This window comes from Micromonas pusilla (genome assembly GCF_000151265.4).
Source record: "Micromonas pusilla CCMP1545 genomic scaffold MICPUCscaffold_12, whole genome shotgun sequence".
NCBI classification, from domain to species: Eukaryota; Viridiplantae; Chlorophyta; class Mamiellophyceae; order Mamiellales; family Mamiellaceae; genus Micromonas; species Micromonas pusilla.
The window spans coordinates 506,152-527,225 of NW_003315893.1; the positions used below are offsets into that span (position 1 = coordinate 506,152).

Here is a 21,074-nt window from a genome sequence, read left to right on the forward strand (position 1 = left end):
GTGCGTTACAAAGTGCCACTCCCTTCTCCTCGCTTCGCTCGTCCGCGCCGCGAACTCTCGACGCGCGCTCAGTTCTCCGTCTCCGCGGCGTCGTCGTCCCCCGGTTCCTCGCCCGCCGCCGCCGCCCTCGCCTTCCCGAGCCCCAACGTGATGTCGTAGTTGGTCCAGTTGTACGTCGTGTCCCCGTTCACGTTCGCGAGCGGGACCCGCGTTTCCGGCGCGATCCCCATCTCGTCCGCCAGCGACGCGTGGTACGCGCTCACCTGGTCCCGCAGCGACGCGAAGTTCCGCAGCAACGCGTCGATCTCCGCGACGTGATCCTCCTTGAGCTGCGACGTTTTTCTCCGCAGCTGAGCGATCTGAGGGCCATTCCATACGAAGCGATGTCGGGGTGGAGTTCAAAGGCGTCAGAAGCGGAGTTCAAAGGCGTCGAGGTGTGTCGGGATTGAAAGCGAGGGACCCTGGGCGGAGAGAGACGCCGGGCAAAGTCCTTAAGGATCGGCGTCCACCACGCCGACGCGGTCGTATGGGGACCAGTGTATCGAACGCGCCTGATTCTCCTCCTCCGCGCTCTTCGCCTCGTCCGCCGCTCGGCGCGCTTTCACCGCCTCGAGCTCCTCTTTCGCAGCCTTCAGCGACGCCTCCGCGGCTTGCTTCTTCAGCTCGCCCTGCTTCTTCAGGCGCTCCATCTTCTCGTCGTGGTTCGCGGCTTGACGCTTCAGCGTCTCGATGCGAAGTTCAACCTTGTACTTTTCCTCCTCCATGTCCTTCAGCTTCGCCTTGGCCTCTTTCGTCTTCTGCTCGTCCTCCGCGATCTCCTCTTGCATCTTCACGAGCTCCTGCATCTCGTCGTTGATCTTCTGCACTTCCTCCGCCATCTCGTTCTTCAAGCGCGTCTCCTCTCTGATCTTCTCGAGGTTCTTCTCCGCCGCCGCGAGCTCCGCCTTCTCTCGCTCCACCTGCTCCCTCAGCGCCGCCGCCTCCGCGCCTTCGCCGCCGCCGCCCTCGCTCTTCTTCGCCTCTTTGATCTCCTCCTCCAATCGCGTCTGCTCCATCTCCGCCTCGAGGAGCGCAGCCTTCGCCTCGTCCTCCTCCTTCTTCGCCGCCGCGATCGCCGCCTCCGCGTCGGCGGCGCGCTTCTCGAGCGCTTCGAATTCGATTCGCTTCGTCTCCTCCTCCTCTCGCAGCGCCTGTGGGTCGTTCCATACGAGCGAATGTCGGGGTGGAGTTCAAAGGCGTCAGTTGGAGTTGAAAGGCGTCGAGGGTGGGGATTGAAAGCGAGGGACCCTGGGCGGAGAGATGCGCCGGCGAAAGTCCTTAAGGATCGGCGTTCACCACGCGGACGCGGTCGTATGGGGACCAGTGTATAGAACGCGCCTCAACCTCCTTCAGCAGCTCCGACACGTCCACGCCGCTCTCCTCGTCCGCCTTCTGCGCGTCCTGGATCTCCTTGATCATCGCCTTGAGCTCCGCGTTGCGCTTGAGCGCCGCCTCGTGCCGCGCGTCCGCCTCGATGACGTCCGCCATCTCTTCTTCCCACTCCGCGAGTTTCTCCTCGCGGAATTTCGCGAAATTGATGAGCGCGCTGAGGGTCGAGGGTCCACACGAGCGATGATATCGGGGTGGAGTTGAAAGGCGTCAGTGGTGGAGTTGAAAGGCGTCGCGGTGTGTCGGGATTGAACTAGAGGGACCCTGGGCGGAGAGATGCGCCGGGAGAGAAAGTCCTTAAGGATCAGCGTTCACCACGCCGACGCGGTCGTACGGGAACCGGCGTGAGATAGAACGCGCCTGAGGTTCCTTCGCGTCCGCGCGTACTCGGGCTTCATCATGTCTCTCAACCCAAAGTCCGGTACCCCGCACGTCTCCATCAGCTCGAACAGCTTGCGGTGGAAGACCAAGTTCCCGATCGCTTCCTCGTACAGCTCCGGGTAATCGAACACGCGCTCCGCCACCTCGAGGTTCGGTGTGTACATCTCCTCGCGGCTCGTGCCGCACAGGACGCAGACGAGGTCCATGTACGCGCGGTAGAGCGTGTCCGGGTGCGGTTTCAGGAGTGCCTGCTCCGTGAGCTCGACGTCGAGCTCGCGCATGCACGCGATGATGTCGTGGTTGCTCAAGATCGGGAACGAGTACGACGGCGCCATGGCGACCGGTCGACGCGAAGAAGCGACGGAGGCGGCGCGAAGAAGCGAGTCAGTCGCGCTTTGGTTTTTTTTCCCTCCCGCCCAGATCCCGCGCGCGGGGCGAAGGCGGACGCTTCGGTCGTGCGGCGGCGGGCGCGCGCGACGGACGGCGAGCGCGTGCGCGTGCGCGTGCGCGGGTGTTCGGCGGCGTGCGGGTTCTTCGCGCGCGGTGCCGTGCCGGTCGTTGTGACCGCGCGCGGAGGGGGGATGTTCGAGAGCTCGCGTCGATCGATTTCAAACGAATATCTATCTGACGGGATGGAAATTTTACGTGTGAAGTTGGGCCGCTCGCTCGACTATCGACAGGTTAAGTTAAATTTCGCCGGTAACGCACGAGCGCGAAGCGACGGACGGCGACGACGGCGACGCACACCACCGACGCACGATCGCGCGCGTCGCGACTCGAGACGCATCGAAGATGAGCGGCCGCGGACGAGGAGGACGAGGAGGAGGCCGCGGCGGTCGCGGAGGCGGCGGGAGAGGAGGCGGCGGCGGCGGCGGCGGAGGGAGAGGACGCGGAGGACCGCCGAGCGCTGCGGGGCCCGCGGGGGGATCGTCGTCGGGCCGCGGGGGGCCGCCCGGCGGGAGAGGCGGCGGGTCCGGCAAGGACCGCCGACGCGCGAAGCAGCAGGCCACCGTCGACGCGAAGGGCGCCAAGGAGGCGGAGTACTTCTTCAAGCTCCGCGCGGACGCGATCCGCGCGCGATCGGCGCGCGACGCGCCGCGACCGAGCGCGAACGCGGTCCGAGCCATCGAATCGGAGCTCTTCGCGGGCGGGCAGTCGTCCGGGATCCGGTTCTCGGACTACGCGGAGGTCCCGGTGACGCGCTCAGGGCCGGGAGAGGAGAGCAAAGGCGGTCCCGCCGCGCTGATCTCGTTCGACGTCCTCGGATCGAACGGAGGATCGAACCGGCGGTCGATCGCCGTCCCGAAGTTTCTCCTCGACAACGTCGGGCGGTGTAAGTACGCCTCGCCGACGCCGATCCAAGCCCACGCGATCCCCATCGCGCTCGACGCGAAGAACGACCTGATGTGCTGCGCGCAGACGGGAAGCGGGAAGACGTGCGGGTTCTTACTCCCGGTCATCGCGAAACTCGGGACGGGTGCGACGACGACGCCGGAGGGCGCGGCAGAGCGCGCGGCGACGCCGGCGGCGCTCGTGATGGCGCCGACGCGCGAGCTCGCGATTCAGATCCACGTCGAAGCGCGGCGGCTGGCGTTCGACCCGGCGGCGATGACGAGCGCGACCGCGCTGCGCGCGGTCGTCGTCTACGGCGGCGCGGACGCGAAAGCGCAGCTGCGAGAGCTCGCGCTCGGCGTCGACGTCCTCGTCGCGACCCCCGGGAGGCTCACCGATTTCGTGGACCGCGGCGTCGTCTCGCTCGCGCGGGTGAAGCATCTGATCTTGGACGAGGCGGATCGGATGCTCGACATGGGGTTCGAGCCGCAGATACGGAAGATCGTGCTTCAGAGGGACATGCCGCCGAAGCACGCGCGGCAGACGCTCATGTTCAGCGCGACGTTTCCGGATTCGATTCAGAAATTGGCGCGGGAGTTCTTACGCGACTACACGTGGATCGGCGTGGGGCGCGTCGGGAGCACGGTGAACGCCATCGCGCAGCACTTCGAGCTCGCGACGTGCGACAAGCGCCACAAGCTAGATCTGCTGATCGCCGCGCTCGCGAAGGCGCCGCCGCCGGCGCTCACGCTGGTTTTCGTCCAAAAAAAACGCACCGCGGCGTGGGTCGCCGGCCAGCTGTCGAAACAGCACGGCGTCAGGGCGGAGTCCATACACGGCGACCGCACGCAGTCGCAGCGCGAGGCCGCGCTCGCGAGCTTCAAGTCCGGGAAGGCGCCCGTGATGGTCGCCACGGACGTCGCCGCGCGAGGGATCGACGTCCCGGGCGTCGCGCACGTCGTCAACTTTGATCTCCCCACCGCCGCGGACGACTTCGACTCGTACGTCCACAGGATCGGACGCACGGGGCGCGCGGGGCGGGAAGGGATGGCGACGTCGTTCTTCGTGCCGGGGTTTGATCCGAAGACGGGGAACGGGAAGATCGCGTCGCAGATCGCGACGCTGCTGCGGGAGCAGAAGAAGGAGGCGCCGGCATTCATCGCGAACGGCGGGGGAGGACGCGCGCCCGCGTTCGTCGCGGCGCCGGGACCCGCGACGGACGCGCGGCCGGCCGCCATGCGCGGCGGCGGCGGAAGAGGTGGCGGCGGCGGCGGGAGAGGCGGCGGCGGCGGAGGGGGAAGAGGCGGCGGCGGGGGCGGGGGCGGGGGACGCGGCGGCGGAGGAAGAGGCAGCGGATTCGGCGGCGGCGGCGGCGGCGGCGGCGGCGTCTCCGTGTTCACGTCCGCCGACGCCGGCGGCGGGAGAGGCGGCGGGAGAGGCGGACGCGGCGGGAGAGGCGGACGCGGCGGCGCCAGGGGCGGGACCGGGCCGCCGCCTCCGAAGGTGCAGCGCACGTAGACGGCCGAGCGCTATTACAGGTACCCGTACACGTGCTGTAATCTTTTTATGTTTTAACGAGCGAAGTCCCGACGCGCTTCTGTTCATCACACATCGCGTCGCCCGGGCGTCATGGCGTCCTCGCCGCGGGTGACGTACTTCGAGCGCGACTTCGACTTCGAGACGCACGCGGCGGAGGTCGAGAAGTCGTGGGACCCCGAGCGCGGCGGCGGGCCCGCTCCCGCGCGCGCGGTCGTCGCCGGCGGCGGCGGCGAGGACCTCGTCGTTGTTACCGACGACGACCACGACCACGACGACGACGCGATCGAGGGGGGCGACGATCTCTCGTCGCGCGCCGCCTCGAACGACGCCGCGAGCGGCGCGCGTCCCGCGAACCACGCGGGGGCGTACGACGTCTTCGCGCAGGCGGACCGCTGGGACGCGTTCCACTCCGCGCACGACGCCGGGGCGTTCTTCAAAGAGCGCCGATACCTCCTCGAGGCGTTCTCGACGCCGCTGCGGCGCGGCGGGTCCGTCGTCGCGTGCGAGGTCGGCTGCGGCAGCGGCAGCGCCGCGCTGCCGCTGCTGCGCGGGTGCGAGGACGCGTTCGTGTTCGCGTGCGACTTCAGCGCCGCGGCGGTGCGATGCGCGGAGCGCGCGGTGAAGGCTGCGGACGACGCCGACGCCGACGGCGGTCGCGCTGCTCGGATAGGGAATCGATTCCGCGCGTTTCGCTGCGACCCGTCGTCGGCGTCGCTCCTGGACGCGGTCCAAAAAGCCCTCGTCGCCGGCGGGCCCGTCGCGGAGCCGTGCCCGCCGGCGCTATCCCTCCACGCGTGGAAGATGGGCCTCCCCATCCTCGACGTGGTCCTCCTCGTGTTCGTCCTCAGGCGCGTTCCGTACGCCGGTTCCCGAATAGTTGTAGTTACCGGCGCGTCTCTCCGCCCGCCCCTCGCTTTCAATCCCCGACACACCTCGACGCCTTTCAACTCCGCTTCTGACGCCTTTCAACTCCGCCCCGACGTTCGCTCGTGTGGACCCTCGACCCTCAGCGCGGTCCCGCCGGGGGACGCGTCGGCGACGTTTCTGAAGAGCGTCTTCGCCGCGTTGGCGCCGGGCGGCGTCGTGTGTTTTCGCGACTACGGGATCTACGACCACGCCATGCTGCGGTTTTCGCCGTCGCAGAGAACCGAGGAGCGGACGTACGTCAGAGGGGACGGCACGCTCGCGAGGTTTTTCACCGTGGAGGAGGCGAGGGACGCGTTCGGAGCGGCCGGGTTCGTCGAGGTCGGCGGCGGCGAAGGCGCGGAGGCGGCGGACCAGGACCCGTTGCGGTACTGCTGCGTGCACAACGAGAACAAGCGCAAGGGGATCAAGATGCGCAGGGTGTTCGTGCACGGGACGTGGATGCGCCCGATGGACAGTTAGTTACAGTTACCTTAAATTAAATTAGTCTTAGGGTATCATACTGTATCACTAGTCTAGTAACGCGTACGAGACGAGCTAGCGGTCGAACTCGCTGAAGCTCGCGCCGAAGTACTGGTCCGGGGTGTCTAAGACGAACCCGGCGCTTCGCATCCCGGCGCCGGCGCCGTCGTCGTCGTCGTACTCGTCGTCGTACTCGTCGTCGTACTCGTCGTGGTGATATACCTCGCCGTACTCGTCGACGTACTGTCCGCGCGGGAGTTCGCCGTGCCCTTCTTCGCCGAGGCGCCCCTCCTCCTCGCCGCCGCCGCCGAAGAGGGAGACGCCCTCGACGGCTTCCAACCACTCTTGGTTGTGCGCCTCGAACTTCATGCGACGAATCTTCACCGCCCAGTCCTCGCTGACGTCCATGACGACGTCCAGCGCGAGATCCGCCGTCTTCCTCACGACGTCGTTCTTATCCTGAAGCAGATCCACGAGGTAAAACGCGATCTGCGTCTCGCGGAGTAAGAAATCCCGCGTCTCCTCGTGCCGCAACATCCGCCCCGCCGCGTGCGCGATCTGCAACACGAACTCGTCGTCCTCCTTCTTCGCGCTGAGCATGTCGTACACGCGCTCGCACAGCCCCAGCGACACGAGCTCCCCCGCGAGTCGATCGCACGCCACCGCGCCGACGAAGACGACAGCCTCCAGCGCGACGTCGTCCTCGCACCCGCGGTCGTCCCCGAGCGTCGTCGCGATGAACTCGAGCACCGCGTGCGAAATCACGAGATCGGTGACGTCCACCTCGGCGCACGGCACGTTCGCGAGCGTCCCTAACGTCTCGACCATGACGTCGCTGCCGCACGGCTCGGACTTCAACAGCGCGATCAGCGGCTCGACGTACGGCGCGAATCGCTTCTTCGTCGAGACGTCGTCGAGTTGCGAGAGGTTTCGCACGACTTTCATCGCGAGCGGGTCGCGTCGTTCGATCGCTCTCGACGCGAGCGCGTCGAACCCGCGCGTGCCGTCCGCGCCGACGACCGCGTCGCAGAGCACCTCCGCGCACCGGGGGTGCGTCGTCAGGTTCACGACGAGCGCGATGAGCTCCGGCGCGGCGTGCAGGTCGGAGACTTGAAGCAAAAAGTCCAACAGCGTCGGCATCGCGTTCGTGTACGCGAACGCGCCCTGAGAGGATGTGAGTCAGTCGTTGAAAGGCAAGGCGTCGGTCGAAAGGAAAGGCGTCGCATCGGTCGATCGAGCGTTGAAACCGAGTGTGGGGTGAGAAGAGTGACGACGGGAGGGAAGCTCGCCTTTCGCTCGTCGTCGACGCTGAGGTGGTATAGAATGGCCATGGAGACGTGCTGGAAGTGCGGATGACGCATCAGGCGAACCAACGGCGGTATCAACCCCGCGTCTTGCATCTGCGCGCGCGCGGCGTCGTCGAACGACAGGTTGAGAAGCAGCCGGAGGGTGACGAGGAGTAAGACGTCGTCCCCGGGGACGAACGTCGCGAGCCGCGCCACGGCGTTCAGCTCCGTCATCTTTTGCACGTTTTCGCCGTAGATGGACAGCTTCTTGAGGAACGTGACGCACAGCACGAGTAAATCCACGCTGCGTCGCTCGAGCATCTTGCACAGGTACGTCACGATGTTGCGCTTCTTCATCTTCCGCTCCACGGCCGGGTCTTCGCTGATGTTCAGGAGGAGGTAGAAACAGACGTAAAAGAGCCGGTCCTGTTTCCTCGTCGCCGCGTCGTGCCGCCGAAGGGAGAACTCGTCGGGCGGGCCGTGCTCGTGCAGCGACTCGAGCCGGTCCTCCGCGCGTTTCACCTCCAGGTCGACGATGCGCATCGTCATGTCCCCGAGCTGGTTCTCGATCACGATGTGATGAAACGCGCTGTAGTTGGACAGCGCGAAGAACACCGAGACGATGTTCGTCGCCAGGTCGACGCTCTTCCGACCGTCCTCCCGCAACGTCCTCGCGACGGCGAGTATCGCGTTCGGGTGCGCCAAGATGTCCTCCAGCGTCTCCACCCGCTTCGCCAACGCCGCGATGTGCAGCGTCGCCTCGACCTTGATCTTTATGTCGTCCTCGTACAGCTTCTCGAGGTACTCGTCCAGGCGCTCCGGGGACGCGCGAACGCTCGGCACGTGGACGCGCGGCGCCGGCGTCGTAAACGCCGCCGCCGCGTCGGCGGCTTCGCGAACGACGCGCTCGTCCTCGCGCCCGCGCAGCGCCGCGAGGTCCGTCTCCATCGCCGCTCCCGACGCGGAGGAGGAAGAAGAGAACGAGGCGCGCGCGGCGCGGGCGGCGGCGCTGGACGACCGCACGGCGCCCTCGCGGCCTCGCGGCGGATCCGCCGCCGGCGTCGTCGTCGTCGTCGCCGCGGCGCCGCCTCTCTCTCGCGCTTCTCCCCGCGCTCCGCCGACGCCGCCGCCGAGCTCGCGCCGCCTGAGCGCGTCCAACAGCTCCTCCACGAGCGCAACCTTGCTGTGGTGAATCAGCTTGCACTTCTCCACGATCTCGGCCGCGAGCGACGCGAGGTTGACGCTCGCGTCCAGCGCGCGCACCTTGACTCGCTTCACCGCGCGAGACTTCTCCGTTATGATCGTCACCCCGTCCGGCGCGCGCATCGTCCCCTCGAGCTCGTAGTTGACGAGCAGCGCGAGCTCGGGCGCGTCCGCGAGGACGATGGTACCGGGACGGATCTGCGCGCGCGGGAGAGGCGACGGGAGAGGGGATTGGGGGACGATACGGGGGATCAGCGGTCGCGTCGTCGGTCGAGCGGGCGGCGGGCGGGCGTCGTGGGGTGAGCGCCCGCGTCGCGTCGTTCGTCGCATCGTCCGACCGTCGCGCGGTGGGTGGATGGTTGGGACGCGCGATACGACGCGCTCGGCGACGCGCTTTCGATCGCACCTTCTTCTTGATGTACTTCTTCTCCTCCTCCATGGCGCCCGTCTCCGCGCGCGCGCGACGCTTCCCGAGGGACGCGCGCCGCGCCCCGTGGACCGCCGCGCGTCGAGGCCGCGCGCGAGCGAGAGAGTGCCGTTTCTCGACCGTGCCGTTGACGATTTCGACCTGCTCGCCTCGGATTGACCGAGCCAAATAGGGGAACCTATTTCCGCGCGTCTCGAGTCCCACGCGCGCGCCACGCACCGGCGACGCCGACGCGATGAACTACTACACGAAGCAGGAGATGGACGGGGGGATGCGGTACACGGGGAAGTGCCGCATCGGGAACTGGAACGAGAACGACACCATGGACGAGGCGCGTCGCGAACCGAGCGAGCGAACGACGTGAAATTTCGCCTCACCGCCATTTCGCCTCCATCCCTCGTTCGCGCCCGAGGGATCTCACACTGGTCCCCATACGGCCGCGTTCGCGTGCTGAACGCCGATCCTTAAGAACTTTTGCCGTCGTCGTCTCTCTCCGCCCAGGGTCCCTCGCTGGTTTCAATCCCCGCCCTCGACGCCTTTCAACTCCGCTTCTGACGCCTTTCGACTCGAGCGATCCTTCCGCGACCTGACGCCCTCGCCCCCCTCGCGCGATCCCCCCCCAGGTGCGTCTCAAGGACTACATAGCAAAGCGCGAGTCCGGCACGCTCAAGATGGACAAGTTCAACAAGCGCATGGCGACCGCGCTCCAGAAGGTGCGTCCCGCGGCGTCGACGCGTTCGCTCGTTTAGGGCGGAACGGAATGTGGGAATGTGAGAATTCATTCTCCCGCTCCCGCTCGTGACCTCTCTGACCTCTCCGCCCCCCCACCCCGACGAAACCCAAACCCACGCCCTCCAGGTCGAGCTCACGAAAGGCCCGGACGAGTACGTCCGCTTCGGCGACGTCATCCAGCTCGAGAACCTCAGGACGGGCGCGGTGATCAGCGTCGACGCGGAGGCGCGCGACCCGCGACCCGCAGAGAACGCCTGCGCGGTGTCGGCTTCGTTCCAAACTTCGCCGTGCGCTCGGAACACGTTCACTCTGGAGCGGTACGCGCCCACGAACCCCAACGCGATGCACGACGCGTACGACGACGACCTCCTTCACTACGGCCAGAAGGTGAAGCTCGTGGTGAACCCGGCGGCGTTGGAGGAGGTTTCGCACGGCGGCGTTCTCGCGCGGTTAAAGTCGTTTCCGGTTTCGCAGACGCACTTTTCGAAGCTCGCGAGGGAGTGCGAGTACGTCGCGTCGTGGAACGACGGGTACGAGTGCGTGTTCCAAATCTTGACTCCGGACCCGACGAAGCGGCTCGTGAGCGAGGGCGTCGCCGTCATGGCGGGCGCGCCGATCGTCATGCTCCACTGCAACACGAACCAACTCGCGTCGGTGAGCGGCGCGGCGTTTGAAAACGATTTCGGCCAGGAGCTCGAGGTGAGCGGGAAAACCGCGGTCGGCGCGGGTAACTCGTACGTCATGGAGGGGATCGCGACGGGGAAGCCCCAGAGCATGTCTCAGAAGGCGCCGCAGGACGTGAACGTGTTCACGATCGTGTCCGGGGCGACGCCCGCGGCCACGGCGTGACGCGACGCGACGCGCGCGGGCTGGCGAAGGGAAGTTAAGTTTCTTCGAAGCGTTTTGTAATTATTACTCGCAACTTACGACCTCCTAAAACGTCGCCCCCTCCGGCGCGGCGACCGCCCACAGCTCCTTGAACGCGTCTCGAGACGCCGGATCCACGCCCATCGCCGCGAGCTGCGCGCCAAACTCCCTCACGTCGAGCGTCACCTGCGCCACGATCTTCTCCGCGTCCGTCGGCCCCTGCTGCGCGCTCCCGGCTCTGGCGGCGGCGTCGTCTCCGTCAAGTTCTCCGCCGTCGCCGTCGCCGTCTCCGCCACCCTTGGTCGTCGTCGCGCTCGCGCTCGCGCCCGCGCCTTCCTTCGCCGCGGCAGCCTTGCGGTCCTTCAGCTTGTTCAGGCTCGCCTCCGTCTTTTTCACCGTCGCGAGGAGCTCGGACGCCAGCGCCGAGTACTTGGCGCAGACGCCGTCCGCGACGGCGCACGCGAGCGCTCGCCGCGTCTGCTTCGATAGCGACGTCGTCGACGGCGACTCGAGAAACGTTCTCGCGGGGGCTAAGATGTTCGGCACGAAGTGCGAGTGCCGCGTCGGCGTCGGCTTGTTCGTCATGCGGAACGTCGCGGTGATGCCCTTGAGCTGTTTCAGCGCGTCGCCGCACGCGTCGACGACGGCGCCGACGAGACGTCGCGTCAGCGCCTCGGCGCCGCCGGCGTTTAGGTGATCCACGCTCTGCGCGACGATCTCGATCGCCATCCCCGCGAACTCTTCCCCGTGCGACTTGGTGAGGACGTCGCGCATCTTTTGATACAACGTCGTGGAGCAGAGCGCGACGAGCTTCTCCGCGTCCGCGCGCACGGCGAGGAGGTCGTCGTCGCTCGCGCTCGCGGCCCACGGCGGCCCCGGATTGACTGATCCGGCGGCGGCGGCGGTCGCGTCCGCGTCCGCGTCCGCGTCGACGAGTTTCGGAAACTCGTCGACGCCGCCGCCCGCGGCTTCGTCGCCGGCGCCGATCGCCGACGCCGCGGTGGCGCTCGCGTCGGGAGGCTCCTCTGTCTTCTCGCCGTTCAAGCCCTGGATCAACCACGCGTCGTACCGGTTCAAAATGTCGCACGTCAGCTTGGTAAACTTATCCGCGCACAGCGGGAGAAAAACCTCCTCGGACCAGCACCGCTCGACGCCGTCCCAGTGCGCGGCCGCGACCGCGGTCGCGAACCCTCCCGCGTTGCCTCGCACCGCGAGCGCGAGCGGCCCGGTCGCGGACGCCGCCTCCTCGACCGCGCCCGCGATGGATTGAAACCGGAGCGCGTAGTACGCGTTGAGGTTCCATCGCTTCAAAAAAGTCGACATCGCGTCCGAGTCGCGAAACCGCCTCAGCGCCTCCACGTTCGGCATCTGCCGCTCCAACGACTCGATCATCGCCATCGCCGCGAGATGGTTCGCGAGGAACGCGTCCGGGGCGCCGGGGGAGTACGCCGCGGGCTTCGCCGCCGCGACCGCGCCGTCCACCTCCCGCAAGACGCAGTTCGCGAGCAAATCGTACTCCGACGCCAACTCGGCGTCGCCGCCGTCGACGTCCCGCGTGATCTCGAGCTCGAGGTCGCACGCCTTGAGCGCCGCGCGCGCGCACGCGTCCACGAGCGACGCGTACGCCGAAGTCGACGACGCTTGGGCTCGCGCTCGCGCGGTCCCCCCGGAGGACGTCGACGCCGCCGCCAGCTGCGCGTCGACGACTTTTTTGATCGCCGGCGCGACGCGTTCGACGCGCAATATCTCCTCCGCGTTCGCGACCCTCCCCAGCGCGCAGTACGCGCTCAGGCAGTGCCTCAGCGCGTCTTTCGACCGCGTCGTCATCGTCGCGTTAGACAGCGCGTCTCTCACCGCGGACGCGAGCGTATCCTCCGCGGCGTCTATCCTCGGCTCGAGGTTCCGAATGAAAAGTAAATCCTTCCCCTTCTCGCGGTAGTACCGCAGCCGGTTCACCTCGCTCGCGACGCGGTCCAAGAGCCTCGCGCGCGCGCACGACTCGGCGGCGATCGCGCTCGTCGTCGTCGCGCCGCCGCCGCCGCCGCCGGACGACGTCCCCGCATCTTCCGCGGCGAGCTCGAGCGCGCTCGGCGCCGCGGACGACGCGAGACGCGGCACGAGCGACTCGAGGTCGGCCTCGTCCTCCGGGAGCACCTCGATCTCATCCTCCGTCAGAATCTGATCGTCGTCGTCCTCCTCCCCATCCTCCTCGCCGTCGCCGTCGCCGTCGCCCAGGTTTGTCGCCGCGAGCCGCGCCTCGAGCGCCTTCTTCTTCTTCTTCATCCCCTCGTCCCCCCCCCCCCCGAGCTCGTCCAGGAGCCGCTCCACCTTGGACACGACGTTGTTCGCGTCGAGCATGAGCTCCAGCGTCGCGCGACGTTCCGCGGTCTCGCGCTTGCGCTCCAGCAGATCGTTCATCTCCTCCAGCGCGCTCAGCGCCTCCGCGCGCGTCGCGCCGATCTCGGACTCGAGTTTGAGGAGGGGCTCGTCCCAGCCGCGCGTCACCGCCTCGACGTCGACGAGGTCCTCGCTGAGCTTGAGGAACGCGTCGAAATCCTCGTCCACGATCTCCTGCAGCTTTTCCTCCACCTCGGCGTCGTACCGCTCCAAGTTCGCGCGCAGGTCCGCGAGCTCGACGTACTCGCCGAGTTCGTCCACGTACGTCGCGGCGTCGAAGTTTTCGTCCGAGAAGACGGACTTGTCGAACCACGACGCGTACGGCACCGCCTCGCCCGCGTCCGATGCGCGCTCCTCGTCCGTCTCGGGGAGGACGATCGCGGTCTCCATCGTCGCGGTCAACTCCGTCGCGCGATCGTCGGCGGCGTCATCGTCGTCGCGCGGCGGGGGGGGCGTCGTCGACGGCCGCGGTTCGGCGAAGGCGACGTCCGGGTCGAGGAGCGGCGCGCGGAGCGACGCCTCCGACGCTTCGCTCGCCATGACGCGCGGGCGCGGTGTGATGACGAGGCGTCGATCGCGTCTCAGGGTTCGGGTTCGAGTTGAGTTTGAAGTCGCGTCGCGTCGTCGCGCGAGCGTGCGCTATCGAGCAAACAGTCGCGCCGTCGTCGCGTTACACGGTCGTGGGAACGATGCCCAGCGACCCGCCGCCTCCGCGTCTCCCGCTCGATCGCGCGCGCCGCTCCCGCCCGCCCATCGTCAGCGGCAGAGACCACTCCACCATCCGCACCTCGCCCTCGCCCTCGCCCCCGCCGCCGCCGCCGCCGCCGTCTCTCTCGCGATAAAAAAACGTAAACCGCAGCCGCCACCGCACGCGCGTCTTCTCCGTTCGGAAACTTAGGGTCGAGGGTCCACACGAAGCAACAGACGTCGGGGTGGAGTTCAGGGGTGCGTCAGAAGCGGAGTTGAAAGGCGTCGAGGTGTGTCGGGATCGAAACCGTGGCGCGGGCGGAGAGCTGCGCCGGGAGAGAAAGTCCTTAAGAATCGGCGTTCACCGCGCCGACGCGGTCGTACGGGGACCGGCGTGAGATAGAAGAACGCACCTCACCGGCGCGTCCTTCGGGACGGTCAACACGAAGCACGACTCCCTGAGGTCCCTCACGTCCTCGTCCGAGTGACCCCAGGGCGTGACGATCGAGATGACCTCGCCCATCGCCTCCGCGTCTTCGAACGCGACGTGTCCGGCGGTGGTCGACACCGCCTCCTCGGATTCGAGCGTCGCCGTCGCGCGAATGCACCGCGGCGCGCGCCTTCCCCCCAAGTCGCGCCTCCCGTCCTCGCCGCCGTCTTCGTTTTCGACCCTGAGATCGAACACCCCGGAGACGCAGTCCCCGGGGCGGACGCGCGGCAGCGGCGGCCGCGCGATCACGCGTAATAACCGCTCATCCCCGACGGTTATGTTAAACGAAGGTATCCGGTCGTGATTCGCGGCCGAGGCGTCGAACGACGCGTCGCCGTTCGCGCCGCTCCTCGCGTAGTACGCGAGAGGGCTCCTCGGCGGGCTCCTCAGGGACGCCGCCTCCGCGAGCGTCGGCGACGCGGGGGGCACGACCCGCGGCGTTCGCGGCGCGTCGACGCTCCCGGATTCGCGCGCGGCGTCCAAGTCGAGTAACGTTAACCCTAGGGATCCTCCCTCGCGTCCCGACGGCGACGGCGGCGGCGACGCGCCCTCGCCGACGACGACGCCGCCGCCGCTCTCGCCGAAGCCATCCGCGGCGAGCACGGGGAGCTCGACCACGTGCTCGACGACGCCGTCGCGCGAGGGTCCACCTCCGCGTTCCGTCGTCACGATCGCGGTGAACGACATGTAGTACTTGATTCGCGTTATTCCGCCGCGGTCGTACGACGGCGGGATCCCCGGCGGCAGCCTCGCGCCGACGCGAAACGCGCGCGTCTGATCCATCGGGACGATCACGTCGCGCGCGACGACGCCGACGGGCGACCGCGCGATGAAGCGCTCCCCGGGCCCGAGCCCTGTCCCATCGCGTCTGTGCCCGTCCCTGCGCTTGACGCGCGCGGGGTCTAGGCGCTCGACGCCGTGCCACGCGACGCGAATCTCGCGGACGGCGACCGGAGGCGGAGGCGGAGGCGGAGGCGTCGTCGTCGCGGACGACGACGACGCGGAAGATGAGAGATTCGAATCGCGCGGAGCCCCCGCCGCGTCCTTCGCGTGCAGCGCGAGCGTGAGGTGGAAGTCCTCCCCGGGGACGACGTCGTCGTGCGAGATCGTGGTCAGGGTGAGCAGCCGGAGGGGCGCGGCGGGGGCGAACATGCCGCGGCCGCGGCGCGCGCGCCTCCTCGCCGGGCGCGGGGGCGGAAATGGCGGTCAGGTAGGCACCCACGAAGTCGAAAAACAAACTTCTGGGCTGGGAGAGGTCAAATAATCTGATCCCGACGACGACCCTCGGCAACGGAGGGACGCGAGCGCGCGGGGACGACGCCGCCGCGATGCGCGAGTCGATGGACGCGTCGATGGACGACGCGACCGCGACGCGACGCGGGCCGCCCCCGGCGACGGCGACGACGACCGCGGACGCGCGCGTCGCGGGCGACGCGAACGCGGACGCGAACGCGGACGCGAACGACGACGACGACGACGACGACGCCCCGACGACGTCCGCGTCCGCACCCGCGCCGAAGCTCCATCTTCGCATGAGCGACTTCACGGTCCTGAGAGACCTCGGCGACGGCTCGTTCTCCGAGGTTCTGCTCGTGCGAAGGAACGCGACCGGGACGACGCACGCGCTGAAGGTGATGCCCAAGGCGCTGCTAATCCGAGAGAAGAAAGCCGCGTTCGCGAAGCACGAGCGGTGCGCGATGGACGCGTGCCGGGACGTCCCCGGGGTGGTGCGCTTGCAGTTCACGTTCCAAGACGCGGAGTCGCTGTACATGGGGATGGAGGCGTGCGCGCGCGGCGAGCTGTTCGAGCTCATCGCGTCGTTCAAGCCGCACGGGGTGCCGATGCGAACGACGCGGTTCATCCTCGCGGAGTTGTTGGACGTGTTGATGGGCGTGCACGCGCGAGGGGTGATACACCGGGACGTGAAGCCCGAGAACGTGCTGTTCGACGACCGCGGGCACGTGATGCTGACGGATTTTGGGAGCTGTTTGGTCCTAGAGGACGCGGCGAGCGGGGGGGACGGGGACGGGGATGGGGACGCTGGGGACGCCGGGGACGCCGGGGAGGCGGGAAAAGGAAAATCCTTCTTCGAACGCGAGCTCGCGCGCCGCAAAGCGCAGTTCGCCTTCGTCGGCACGTGCGACTACGTCCCCCCCGAGATCCTGTCCGAGCCCGGAGGGGACGAGGCGTCCGGCGGGTGCGTCGACAACCTCCACGTCCCCGCGCCGCCGCCCGCCGCGCTCGACGCGTGGGCGCTCGGCTGCGTGTTGTATCAGTGCCTCGTCGGGACGCCGCCGTTTCGCGGCGCCAACGAGGCGCGTCCTTCTATCTCACACTGGTTCCCATACGACCGCGTCGGCGTGGTGAACGCCGTTCCTTGAGGACTTTACTTCCCGGCGTTTGTATCTCTCCGCCCACCCCTCGCTCGCTTTCAATCCCGGCCCTCGACGCCTTTCAACTCCGCTTCTGACGCCTTTCAACTCCACCGCACGACCCTCAGTACGCGACGTACGAGAACGTCACGAGCGGCGCGATGCGACCGTTCCCGGACTGGTTCCCTCGAGAAACAACATCCGACGCCGACGCCGACGCCGACGCGCGCGCGTGGGGGCGCGCGGGCGACGACGACGACGACGAGACGTTGGCCGAGGCGGCGAAAGATCTGACGACGAGGCTGCTGACGGCGGATCCGTTCGCGCGGTTGGGGTCGGGCGCGTTCTTCTTCACACTGGTTCCCATACGACCGCGTTCGCGTGGTGAACGCCGATCCTTAAGGACTTTGCCCGGCGCGTCTCTCCGCCCAGGGTCCCTCGCTTTCAATCCCCGCCATCGACGCCTTTCAACTCCACCTGACGCCTTTCAACTCCACCCCGACATTCACAGGGCGGTTGGGGTGGGAGGAGATTCGCGAGCACGCCTTCTTCGACGGCGCGTTTCGACGACGAGGAGGCGGCGGGGGAGGAGGACGCGGCGACATAGGCGACCTCGGCGACCTCGGCGACCACGCGAAGCCGAACCAGAACCCGCGGGAGATGGAGGCGCCGCCGGCGTGTCGACGCGGCGGCGGCGGCGGCGGCGGAGACGGCGAGGGCGGCGAGGGCGCTGAGGTGCGTTCTATACACTGGTTCCCATACGACCGCGTTCGCGTGGTGAACGCCGATCCTTAAGGACTTTGCCCGGCGCGTCTCTCCGCCCAGGGTCCCTCGCTTTCAATACCCACCCTCGACGCCTTTCAACTCCACCTGACGCCTTTCAACTCCACCCCGACATTCACAGGGCGCGGGCGACGACGTCTCCAGCGGCAGCGAGACGTACGACTGCGCGACGTGACGCGACGAGTGCGGGCGCGATTAGTAGTTCGTGTCATCGTATCGAGCGCTGCGCTTCACCGCGCGCACTACTCCGCGCCGCCCGCCGCGACCGCGACCGCGCCCTCGCCGCCGTACGTCCGGAACAAGTAGCCGACGATCTCCTCAGACTCTCCCAGCTTCGTCCCCGTGTTCGGGTCGATCAGATACGGCACGGACGCGCCGGGGTCGAGGGCCGTCAGCTCCGCTCGCCGCGGGCTGCCTTTCCCCGCGTTCGCGAGCACGTACGGGATCTCGAGCTCGCACAGCGCCTCCCTCGCGAGGCGCGCGAACTGATTCCCCTCGTAGTTGTACAAGGTCAGCGGTCGTCGTCCGCCGCCGCCGCCGCCGCCGCCGTCGTCGTCGTCTTCGGCTCTTCCGAACTCCGGCGCGGTCGCGTACCGCGTCATCCCCCGCCCCGCCCTCAACAACGTCGGCATCCACCCCGTGAGCGCCGTCGTGCTCAAGATCGTCTCCGGCACCGCCGCGCCGTTGCCGTAGTTGGCGTACAAGTATCGCACGATGTCTTCGCTCTCGTACATGGCGACGCCGTCGCCGCCGTCGCCGTTGGGGTCTACGAGGAACGGGAACGACTGCTTCCCGCCGAGCGCCTCCACCTCCGCGCGGTGCACGCGCGCGTCTTTCGGGCACGGCCGCACCTCCACGGACAGGTCCAGCTGCGTGAGCGCCTCGCGGACTCTCCTGCAGAAGGGGCACGCCTCGAACTCGTAGAGCACGATGCGTCTCGACGGATGATGCGACGACGGCGCGCGCTCGGCGCACTCCGCGTCCACGGTCACGCCGTGCGGCATGCGCGACATGGACGCGAGCCCGCTCGTGGTAACCTCTAACGCGCGGTTCCGCGGCGCCGCGGCGTCGCCGCCGGAGAAGACCTTCAGCAGAGGACACAGGAGCGACAGCGCGCTAGTAGACGACGCCGTCGACGGTCGTCGCTCTCCGCCATTCTCGTCGACGTCGTCGCCGCCGCCGCCGCCGCTCGCGGCCGCGCGCGTGAGGACGAGCGCGTGGCGCGTCCGCGCGCGGCCGCGCGCGCGCGGCGCGCGGCGAGGGGCGCCGCCGAGACGGACGCGCGCGGTCGAGGTCGCGAGCATCGCGCGCGCGGTCGACGAGTGGCGGGGGAGGGATGATCGATCATCTGCGTTTCACGTTTCCCGCGCGATCATCGTGCTGCTGTCGTCATTCACGACACGCGCGGGCGGCGCGATGGCGTCGGCGTCGACGTCGTTCGACGTGGACCGCGACCCCGCGGAGGACGCGAAGATCCGCGCCGCGTGCGCGTTCCACCTCGCGATCCCCGTCCGCGATATCGAAGAGGCGAGGGCGTTCTACGGCCCGGACGGCGTCCTCGGACTGCGCGAGGGGCGCTCCACAGCGACGTGGATAGATTTTAACTTTTACGGCCATCAGCTGGTGACGCACCTGGTACGAGGCTACGACGCGAAGACGAGCCACAACGCGGTGAACGGCGACCCGGTACCGGTGCCGCACTTTGGCCTCGCGATGGACGCGGAGTCGTTTCGAGCGCTCGTCGCGCGATGCGAGGAGAGAGGCGCGTCGTTCGAGACGGCGCCGAGTCTGCGGTTCGAAGGGAAGCCGGGCGAGCAGGTGGCGTGTTTCCTCCGGGATCCTTCAGGGAACGCGCTGGAGTTCAAGGCGATGACGACGCCCGCGAACTTATTCGCGCGGTACGACGCGAGCGCGTAGGCGCGCGCGGTGATAGGACGAGTCTTTAGCGAGCGAGCGCAGGCGACGTCGCGTCGGCGAAGCGTCCATCATTTTCGTCATTTTTTTTTTCATTCGTCGACGCGCGCGTCGTCTGGTTCAGTCTCCTCTCGTCGTCGCGTCGTCACATCCCCGGCGGCTTCTCCCACTGCGACACCCCGGTGACGGGACTATAATAATACGTCCGCCCGTTCCCGTCGTCCAGCGCCTGCCACTCCGCGCCCGCCGCGCCGCCCGCGCCCGCGCCCGCGCCCGCCGACGCCGACGCCGCCGCCGCCTTCCCCGCCGCCGCCGCCGCCGTCGCCGCGGCGGGGTCGAACGCGCCCGGCGGCATCCCCTGCATCCCGCCGTACATCCCCGCGCCGTACATTCCCGCGCCGTACATCCCCGCGCCGTACATCCCCCCAGGCATCCCGCCGTACATCCCCGCGGCGGCGTACTGCGGCGCGTATCCGTACGCCGCCATCTGAGCGGCGTCGTATCCCTGCGGCATCCCCGCGTGCATCCCGCCGCCGTACACCCCTCCGACCATCCCCGGGATGACGCCGCTCGGGTCGAACCTCCCGCCGGCGACGATGTTCGCCACCTGCGCGTACGCCGCCTCGACGCAGTACGGGTTCCCGCTCACGACCACCTTGCACGGGTCCGTGGTCTGGTCGATCTGCACGCGCGCGCCGCTCGACGCCTGCAGCCCCTTGATGGTCTCGCCGCCTCTCCCGATGACTTTGGGCCGTTCCATACGAAGCGACGTCGGGGTGGAGTTGAAAGGCGTCAGTTGGCGTTGAAAGGCGTCGATGGCGGGGATTGAAAGCGAGGGACCCTGGGCGGAGAGAAACGCCGGGAGAAGTCCTTAAGAAACGGCGTTCACCACGCCGACGCGGTCGTATGGGGACCAGTGTATATCATAGAACGCGCCTTTGCCGACGACATCCTTCGGGCACTCCAAAATCTGCATCGTCTGCCCCGGCCCGACGTACGGACTCGTCGTCGGGTTCCGATCGCCGCTCAGGAGCTCGTGTATCATCCTCTCCGCGACGTCCACGCACCCGCCGGGACCGCTTATGATCACCTCGCGGTTCGCGCCGTCCGGGAAATCCTGGTTCACCTGCACGTGCGCGCCGCTCTGCGCTTGCAACCCTTTGATCGTCTCGCCGCCTTTGCCGATGACGCGCCCGACGAGCGACGGCGGGCACGGCACGATCGTCGTCTTGGGGACGTGCGTCGGGTCCGGCGTGGGCGTCGCGAGCGCATCCGCGGCGGCGGCTTTTGCGGCGGCGGCGATCGCTTCCGCGGGGTCCGCGCCGATCGGCGCGCCCGACGCCGCTTGAGGGGCGTCGTCCGATCCCGCGACGGCGGGCGCCGGCGCGGGCGCGGTCGGATCGTCGTTCGCGCTCGCGGCCGTCGCGCTCGCCGGCGCGGGCGCGGGCGCGTCCTCCTCGGCTGCGGCCGCGTCCGCGTCCTCGGAGGACGGCGCGCGGGTTTCCGTCTCCTCCTCCGCCGTCGCGGGCGCGGGCGGGTCCTCCCCCGTCGCGGGCGGCGGCGCGGCGGCCGCGCCCTCCGCGCCTGAATCCTCCGCCGGCGCCGTCTTCGCGCGCTTCGGGGACGGCGCGTCCGCCTCGCGATCGGCCCCGATCGCCTCGGGGGCGCCGTCGTCCGCCTCGGGGGCGCCGCGCTTGAGATCGGGCGCGCGATCGGGGCCCGACGCGCCCTCCGCGTCTTCGTGGGGGGAGTCGTCCGTCGCGGGCGCCGCCGCGACGGGCGCTTCCGTCGCGCGCGCGGGCTCGTCGGCCGCCATCTCGCGCGCGGTGGACTGATGAGGTGCGAATTCG

At 68.5% G+C, this 21,074-nt stretch overlaps 11 protein-coding genes across 11 annotated transcripts; 4 read left to right on the plus strand and 7 right to left on the minus strand.

The window, feature by feature from the left end:
* Positions 1 to 491: 491 nt before the first annotated feature.
* MICPUCDRAFT_68670 (uncharacterized protein) lies at positions 492 to 2,333 on the minus strand (the record flags this gene model as incomplete). Its single annotated transcript, XM_003062582.1, has 4 exons — positions 2,186 to 2,333; positions 1,789 to 2,163; positions 1,378 to 1,585; positions 492 to 1,190 (listed from the first exon to the last, which is right to left on the minus strand). The coding sequence occupies exons 2-4, from the start codon at positions 2,142 to 2,144 to the stop codon at positions 492 to 494; spliced, it is 1,263 nt and encodes a 420-aa protein (XP_003062628.1). The 5' UTR covers positions 2,145 to 2,163; positions 2,186 to 2,333.
* Positions 2,334 to 2,601: 268 nt separating this feature from the next.
* Positions 2,602 to 4,659, plus strand: MICPUCDRAFT_21236 (uncharacterized protein; the record flags this gene model as incomplete). Its single annotated transcript, XM_003062343.1, has 2 exons — positions 2,602 to 2,849; positions 2,916 to 4,659. 2 exons carry the CDS (start codon positions 2,602 to 2,604, stop codon positions 4,657 to 4,659), a joined length of 1,992 nt encoding a protein of 663 aa, XP_003062389.1.
* Positions 4,660 to 5,073: 414 nt separating this feature from the next.
* On the plus strand, positions 5,074 to 6,066 carry MICPUCDRAFT_5588 (uncharacterized protein; the record flags this gene model as incomplete). The annotated part of the gene is made up of 2 exons (XM_003062344.2): positions 5,074 to 5,537; positions 5,691 to 6,066. Coding segments are annotated over 2 exons (840 nt in total), but the record flags the coding sequence as incomplete, so codon positions are not given.
* A 75-nt stretch (positions 6,067 to 6,141) lies between these two features.
* Positions 6,142 to 8,994, minus strand: KAP1 (kinesin II associated protein; the record flags this gene model as incomplete). The annotated part of the gene is made up of 3 exons (XM_003062583.1): positions 6,142 to 7,230; positions 7,314 to 8,753; positions 8,962 to 8,994. The coding sequence occupies 3 exons, from the start codon at positions 8,992 to 8,994 to the stop codon at positions 6,142 to 6,144; spliced, it is 2,562 nt and encodes an 853-aa protein (XP_003062629.1).
* Positions 8,995 to 9,217: 223 nt separating this feature from the next.
* On the plus strand, positions 9,218 to 10,647 carry MICPUCDRAFT_68672 (uncharacterized protein; the record flags this gene model as incomplete). The annotated part of the gene is made up of 3 exons (XM_003062345.1): positions 9,218 to 9,313; positions 9,606 to 9,695; positions 9,841 to 10,647. 3 exons carry the CDS (start codon positions 9,218 to 9,220, stop codon positions 10,561 to 10,563), a joined length of 909 nt encoding a protein of 302 aa, XP_003062391.1. The 3' UTR covers positions 10,564 to 10,647.
* MICPUCDRAFT_21533 (uncharacterized protein) lies at positions 10,648 to 13,368 on the minus strand (the record flags this gene model as incomplete). Its single annotated transcript, XM_003062584.1, has 4 exons — positions 10,648 to 10,817; positions 10,878 to 11,431; positions 11,576 to 12,717; positions 12,910 to 13,368. 4 exons carry the CDS (start codon positions 13,366 to 13,368, stop codon positions 10,648 to 10,650), a joined length of 2,325 nt encoding a protein of 774 aa, XP_003062630.1.
* Positions 13,369 to 14,026: 658 nt separating this feature from the next.
* On the minus strand, positions 14,027 to 15,307 carry MICPUCDRAFT_52210 (uncharacterized protein; the record flags this gene model as incomplete). The annotated part of the gene is made up of 1 exon (XM_003062585.1): positions 14,027 to 15,307. One exon carries the CDS (start codon positions 15,305 to 15,307, stop codon positions 14,027 to 14,029), a length of 1,281 nt encoding a protein of 426 aa, XP_003062631.1.
* Positions 15,308 to 17,552: 2,245 nt separating this feature from the next.
* Positions 17,553 to 18,614, minus strand: MICPUCDRAFT_21326 (uncharacterized protein; the record flags this gene model as incomplete). The annotated part of the gene is made up of 1 exon (XM_003062586.1): positions 17,553 to 18,614. One exon carries the CDS (start codon positions 18,612 to 18,614, stop codon positions 17,553 to 17,555), a length of 1,062 nt encoding a protein of 353 aa, XP_003062632.1.
* A 112-nt stretch (positions 18,615 to 18,726) lies between these two features.
* On the plus strand, positions 18,727 to 19,227 carry MICPUCDRAFT_52213 (uncharacterized protein; the record flags this gene model as incomplete). Its single annotated transcript, XM_003062346.1, has 1 exon — positions 18,727 to 19,227. The coding sequence occupies one exon, from the start codon at positions 18,727 to 18,729 to the stop codon at positions 19,225 to 19,227; it is 501 nt and encodes a 166-aa protein (XP_003062392.1).
* A 142-nt stretch (positions 19,228 to 19,369) lies between these two features.
* MICPUCDRAFT_52214 (uncharacterized protein) lies at positions 19,370 to 19,984 on the minus strand (the record flags this gene model as incomplete). Its single annotated transcript, XM_003062587.1, has 1 exon — positions 19,370 to 19,984. The coding sequence occupies one exon, from the start codon at positions 19,982 to 19,984 to the stop codon at positions 19,370 to 19,372; it is 615 nt and encodes a 204-aa protein (XP_003062633.1).
* A 111-nt stretch (positions 19,985 to 20,095) lies between these two features.
* MICPUCDRAFT_52215 (uncharacterized protein) lies at positions 20,096 to 21,040 on the minus strand (the record flags this gene model as incomplete). Its single annotated transcript, XM_003062588.1, has 1 exon — positions 20,096 to 21,040. One exon carries the CDS (start codon positions 21,038 to 21,040, stop codon positions 20,096 to 20,098), a length of 945 nt encoding a protein of 314 aa, XP_003062634.1.
* Positions 21,041 to 21,074: the final 34 nt, after the last annotated feature.